This window comes from Hipposideros armiger, unplaced genomic scaffold (assembly GCF_001890085.2).
Source record: "Hipposideros armiger isolate ML-2016 unplaced genomic scaffold, ASM189008v1 scaffold_378, whole genome shotgun sequence".
NCBI classification, from domain to species: Eukaryota; Metazoa; Chordata; class Mammalia; order Chiroptera; family Hipposideridae; genus Hipposideros; species Hipposideros armiger.
The window spans coordinates 43,913-50,210 of NW_017731728.1; the positions used below are offsets into that span (position 1 = coordinate 43,913).

A 6,298-nucleotide genomic window follows, 5' to 3' on the forward strand; every position below is an offset into this window, starting at 1 on the left:
CCGTTGGGGGCGGACAGGAAGCTTGGCCTTTTAGGGAGTTTGTGGAGATAAAGACGGGAACAGGTGAGGGGAATGTTTCCAGACCCCAAAGCTGTTTGTTTTCTTAAAATAGTAAACCCACAGCCCCAAGTCTCTGTGCAGCTGAGAGAGGCAGGATCATTTAGGCTTGGTAAGAAAAAAAAAAAAGGAGGGCGGGGCCCCAGAAACTCCTCCCGACTTCCGCCCCCCTCGGCTGGCCCCGGGTCCCTCTGTACTAAGCAGGTGCTAACCTATTTGCCTTACTCGCACTGTTTCTTCCCGCCCCTTCTCAGACGACCTCCAGGTCCTGCCCCAACTTCGGGGCTTCAGAACTCCTCCACCGCCCCGCGAGCCGCCTTTCTTCCGCGTCACACGCCCCCTAACTAAGCAGGACCAGCACAAGACCGTCCCACCCAGAGACCCATTCTTTCTGGGGCCCGGCGCTTCCGCCTCCGGGGCGGAGACTCCTCCCCGCCACCGTCCCAATTGTATTCCCTGGAAGAGCGGCCGGAAAAGCCTCCGCCTGCTCAGACCGGGAAAAGCGAGAAGCTGGTTCCTTCTCGCAGCCCGCTCTTTGAGCTCCGGAACCACCGCGGCGTCCCGCACCGCAACCCCGAAGGCCTCCAGCACCGCCCGGGCCCAGTTCCCAGCCAGGCGCGGCTTCAGCACCACGGACAGCGCCCCGCCCGCGGCCCTCAGGCCCGCGGCGCGCTCCGGCGGGTCTAGGCGAGGCCGCGAGCTATGCCAGCAGCATGGCCAGGCGCTCCGGCCCCATGGCGTTGCTCCTCGGCCTCGGCCTCCTCGGGCTGTGCTCAGGTAATGACAGGTCACCGCGCTCTGTGTCACCCTGGTCAGGCGCAAAGGCGGAAGGGAGGGAGCCTTGGGCCTGTAGGTTGCCCCTGGGAGACTGAGCTGGGAGGAGGACATATCCTAAGGGCTACGTGATGCCAGGAAGAGACAGCAACTTGGGCAATGTGGCGGGGAGGGTGTGGGCACAGAAAGGAAGGAGGGAAAGCCCCGGGCTTTCTAGGGCGGCAGGAGGGCAGGCTCTGCGGCTGCCATTTGACTTGTTGTGAAACATGATCTCGAGAAACCTACCTGGGTCAGCACCCTCCCTTGGGTCGCCATCATTTCCCATCCCCCACACTGGGCTCCTGATTCTGGTCACTCCACAGGGGCAAGACAGGAAGGAAGAGAAGTGGGACAGGAGACGTGGAAGGGAAGACATGCTGCCAGGCTGAGGGCCAGGGAGGAACTCTCTGAGGGGTGGGCTGCGTTTGTACAGAGTCGCAGGAGGTGGAGTGTATGAGGGGCAGGTGCAAACGGAATGTACAACCTAATGAGCCTACCAACCTGCATGTTATCTCATGAGGGGAGGGCGCGCCTGTATATGTGGAACGTGGGACTAAATATATGCCTGACCCACAGCCTAGGCAGCCCGATGATTCTACTCCAACCCAGGGCCTTTGAGGGTGGGGGTTGGGTCACGGCCACAGTCCCATGTGGAGGCACATGATGTGACTCGCACACACAGATGGGCACTGACCGAGGGGGAAGGATGTGTGGTGGGACACGAATAACTGTTCCCCTTGGACCAGCCCCCCAAACCATCCCTGAATTGTAAGAATCTTCTAGGAGAAGCCATAGACACAGAATTCTCAAGGATCTTGAAACCATGCTCTGAGAGCTTGCACGAAGAGTGGGTCTCCACAAATCTTGCAGAATGGCTCCTTAGGAGGCATCTGTGTAGGGCTGTCTGGGCTCCTTGGTCAGTGAGCTCAGGAAGATGCTTCTCTATGGGGGGCCCCCATGGGGTAACCTAAGCATTTTGCTGTCTCCTTAGGCATGGAGCTGTGTGAAGCCACAGGCTCCTGTGTGGGCCTGCATTGTCCCACTTGCCTAAGGAGAGTGGGATCCTGGGTGGGCCCTTCTTGCCTACCCCACACTCCTTACCTCCTTCCCCCACTCCCCTGCTCAGGAGTCTGGGGTACGGACACAGAGGAGCGGCTGGTGGAGCATCTTCTAGATCCTTCCCGCTACAACAAGCTTATCCGCCCAGCCACCAATGGCACTGAGCTGGTGACAGTCCAGCTCATGGTGTCACTGGCCCAGCTCATCAGTGTGGTGAGTTGGGGGTCCCAGACGCTCTGCCCAGCTACTGACGTTGGCACAGCCAGAAAGTGTTCACGTTTGCGCTTACGCCTCTGGGGTTCCCAAGGCTTGGGAGGTGTGGGAGGGGCCGTGGGTGGTGGTGGTGGACCCACAGGCTGGGGGGCTTCTCAGCAGCTTCTCTTCTTCCTTTCAGCATGAGCGAGAGCAGATCATGACCACCAATGTCTGGCTGACCCAGGTTAGCACTCTTCGCGCCCACACCCTGGGTCTCGTCTTTCCTGCCCCTTCCTTCCTTCCTTCCTTCCTTCCTTCCTTCCTTCCTTCCTTCCTTCCTTCTTTCCTTCCTTCCTTCCTTCCGCTCCTCCCCTTTCTCTCTCCCCCTCCCCTCCTCGTGATTTTCCTTCTTTTAATCTCCCCAAATGAGGCAGAAAGGTGTAGACTCTGGAGTCCTAAATACCTGGATTTGAATCATGGTTCTTTCACTCACCCGTTCTGTGACTTGAACGTGTTCAACTCTGCAAGGTCCATTTTCTTTGGTGTAAAATGTATATTCGGATACCTTGGCTTAGTTGTGCAAATGAAATGAGAGCGTGTTTTATGAGCCACCATTGCTGGGCAGATAAGTCACTGTGGGAAGGTGATGGCTTTTCAATGCTCCCTCTTGTCCCTGCCCTTGACCTTGAGCCCCTGCCCGGGCAGAGGTTGGTGCCCCCTCCCTCTCTCCCTTTCCCAGGAGTGGGAAGACTATCGCCTCACTTGGAACCCTGAGGAGTTTGACAACATGAAGAAAGTTCGACTCCCTTCCAAACACATCTGGCTCCCAGATGTGGTCCTCTACAACAAGTAGGTGACCTTGGAGCAATGGCCAAGCCGGAGGAGACCATGGCGGTGCTCAGGGAGGGAAGGGGTCTTGGGAAAAGTACATTAGCTTATGCTGGGGGGAGAGAAGGGACTTTTCATTGGCACAGATGCAGTCACTCCCCAGGACAGACAACCCAGACCAGTGAGGTATAAGGTGGACAGCCAAGGTGACTTGGCCCAGGGCCAGCCCCCTCCCAGCCAATCAGGAGTCCCCATGTTTGGAGCTGCAGTGGGATGCAAAGGGCTGACATCCCCCAGTGCCTAAATTAATTCATTCAAGAAGAGGTTTCCTGGAGGCTTGGATGTGATCAAAGAGCCTGGAGGTCCCAGTTTCCCCTCCAGGTTCTACCCCCCTCCTGAAATAACCCCTCTTACCTTGAAGATCCAAAACCACGAGTGGGACCATCTCCTGATCCTCCCTGTCTCTGTCCCCTCCATTGCTTGGGGCACCTCGCTCTGGCCTCCCTGGCTCCCCGAACGTCTCCACCCTCGTGTGAAGCAACCGGCTTACACAACGCATGACAAGTAGCAGCCGTGTCCCCCTCCCCAACCCCCCCTCCCTTCTTTGGCCTCTTCATCGCTGAGGGGTTTCACAGGCCTGCTGACCAGCACGCCTTTTCTCCCCACCAACCCCGCCTCCCCCAGGTCCCCTTCTTGCTCAGTTCCTGCTCCATTGCCCTCCACCCCTGGATGGTCACCCTCAGACTTGGGTTTTTCTGGGTGGATGGGTGGGGGTGGAGGAAGGCTTAGGCCGGGGCTGACGTTGCTCTCCCGCTGGCAGCGCTGATGGCATGTACGAGGTGTCCTTCTACTCCAACGCCGTGGTCTCCTATGACGGCGGCATCTTCTGGCTGCCCCCCGCCATCTACAAGAGCGCCTGCAAGATCGAAGTGAAGCACTTCCCATTCGACCAGCAGAACTGTACCATGAAGTTCCGCTCGTGGACCTACGACCGCACCGAGATCGACCTGGTGCTCAAGAGTGACGTGGCCAGCCTGGACGACTTCACCCCCAGCGGCGAGTGGGACATCGTGGCGCTGCCCGGCCGGCGCAACGAGAACCCCGACGACTCCACTTACGTGGACATCACCTACGACTTCATCATCCGCCGCAAGCCGCTCTTCTACACCATCAACCTCATCATCCCCTGCGTGCTCATCACGTCGCTGGCCATCCTGGTCTTCTACCTGCCGTCCGACTGCGGCGAGAAGATGACGCTGTGCATCTCCGTGCTGCTGGCGCTCACCGTCTTCCTGCTGCTCATCTCCAAGATCGTGCCGCCCACGTCCCTCGACGTGCCGCTCGTTGGCAAGTACCTCATGTTCACCATGGTGCTGGTCACCTTCTCCATCGTCACCAGCGTGTGCGTGCTCAACGTGCATCACCGCTCACCCACCACGCACACCATGGCGCCCTGGGTCAAGGTCGTCTTCCTCGAGAAGCTGCCCACCTTCCTCTTCATGCAGCGGCCGCGCCACCACTGCGCCCGCCAACGCCTGCGCCAGCGGCGGCGCCAGCACGGGCGCGAGGGCCGCGGGGCCGTGCTCCTCCGCGAAGCGCCCGGCGCCGACTCCTGCACGTGCCTGGTCAACCGGGCCTCGGTCCAGGGCCTGGCGGGGGCCTTTGGGGCAGAGCCCGCGCCCGCCGCCGGCCCGGGGCGCTCCGGGGGGCCGTGCGGCTGCAGCCTCCAGGAGGCCGTGGATGGCGTCCGCTTCATCGCGGACCACATGCGGAGCGAGGACGACGACCAGAGCGTGAGTGGGGGCTCGGGGCCTCCGGGCCTGCGATGCGGGGCTGCTGGGACTCGAATATTGGGAATGCAGCGGCGCGGTAGAGACGCTCACGGCTAATCGGAGGGTAGGATGCGGGACATGGGAGTCCGCCTGGGGCTGTGGGCTTGGGCGCTGGCCCGGGTTCCGGGACGCGGCGCCACCTAAGGTGGAGGAGGTACAGGGATGACCTTGCGGCTTCCTGAGGCCTCGCACCCGGGGCGAGAATGCCCGTTGTGGGGGCATCGTTCGGGTCGGGAGGGCAGCCAGGAATGGGACGAGGCCCATCTGGGTTTGCAGTTGGCCTGTGGCCATGTCCCCAAGAGTCCCTCCCCGCTGCTTCCCTTTCCCAAGTCCAAGTAGTTGATCTTCAGCTCTTAGCACAAACGGAGACCGGGTCCTTGGTGCGCCCCACGGCGCCCAAAACTGAGGACCGTGGAAGGGGTGTGTGTAGAGGGGAGGGGTTAAGAGGTCCCACAGGCCGGCGGGTGGCCGTGAGGGCCGTCCCAAATCAATACAGTGTTTTTGCTCTTCTGGGCTCCAGGGGGCAGCCTCGTGAAATATTCATGGATGTGGAGGCAAGTGGAGGCGAGGAATTCTGAGACGCGCCCCTCAGCCTTTTCTATGGCAGCTCCCCGGGAGGGGGCTCCCAAGGTTTCCGCACCTGGGAGCCAAGCACGATGAGTTGACATTCCCCCCACTTTGGGCTGTGACTGGCCCCGCCCCGTGCTCAGTCTTCCGGTACCTGGCTCGTTCCCGGCTGGGGCGCGGTGTTGCCATGGTGACGAGCGCCGTTTTCCGCTGAGACGCTGCCATTCGGGTTTGGGGGCGAGGAAGGGCGGGCTCCAGCGCTGCTGTCTGGGGAGAGGAACAGGGGGACTTCACAGCCTGGCGTTTCTGTTCCCAGGGGGGCAGGATATCAGGCTGGATCAGATCCTCACGGAGGAAGAAGGGGACCGAGGCGGGAGGAGATGGGGCGGGAGCCTGCGGAGGGGAGGCCAAGTGGGAGACGCGGGGGCGGGGCGGAGGTGCAGGGGCTCAGCCAGCTGCGTCACGGCCGCGCCTCCCCTGCCGCAGTCCATTCGTGTCATGTGCGTTTACTGAGCTAGCAGGGTGCTGAGGGTGCAGTGACCTACTTGGATGCCTAGCAGGCATCTCACACTCATCCTGTCCCAAACTGAATGCTGGGTCTACATCCTTCCCATCCTTCCCATCTTTTGGTCAATGGCCTCGCCTTCCACTCAATGGTTCAGACTAAAATCCTGCAGTGATCCTCCACTTTTTTTTTTTTTTAAAGATTTTATTGGGGAATTGGGGGAGGGGAACAGACAAGTTGCTGTCCTTTTGTTCTTCAGTCTAGTTGTGGAGTACGTTGCTTCACTGGCCCAAGTTGGCACCATCATTGTGCTCTTCCCGGGCGAGGCAGATCAGTCGCCGGTTTCACAGTGGCTGCTGGCCGCTCACGCTGGCTGCCGGCTACACACCGTAGCTTATGGCAGCCCACTGCAGCAGGGGACTGCAGTCTACCCCATCGCCGG

At 60.4% G+C, this 6,298-nt stretch overlaps 1 protein-coding gene across 1 annotated transcript in view; it reads left to right on the forward strand.

Annotated features, from left to right (window-relative positions):
* The first annotated feature begins 487 nt into the window (after positions 1-487).
* The window catches only part of CHRNB2 (cholinergic receptor nicotinic beta 2 subunit), a 13,893-nt gene continuing 8,082 nt past the window's right edge, over positions 488-6,298 (forward strand). The window contains exons 1-5 of the mRNA XM_019662545.1: positions 488-834; positions 1,997-2,142; positions 2,324-2,368; positions 2,864-2,973; positions 3,773-4,745. Coding sequence (XP_019518090.1) covers positions 771-834; positions 1,997-2,142; positions 2,324-2,368; positions 2,864-2,973; positions 3,773-4,745 — 1,338 coding nt within the window. The 5' untranslated portion in view covers positions 488-770. The remainder of the gene's footprint in view (positions 835-1,996; positions 2,143-2,323; positions 2,369-2,863; positions 2,974-3,772; positions 4,746-6,298) is intronic.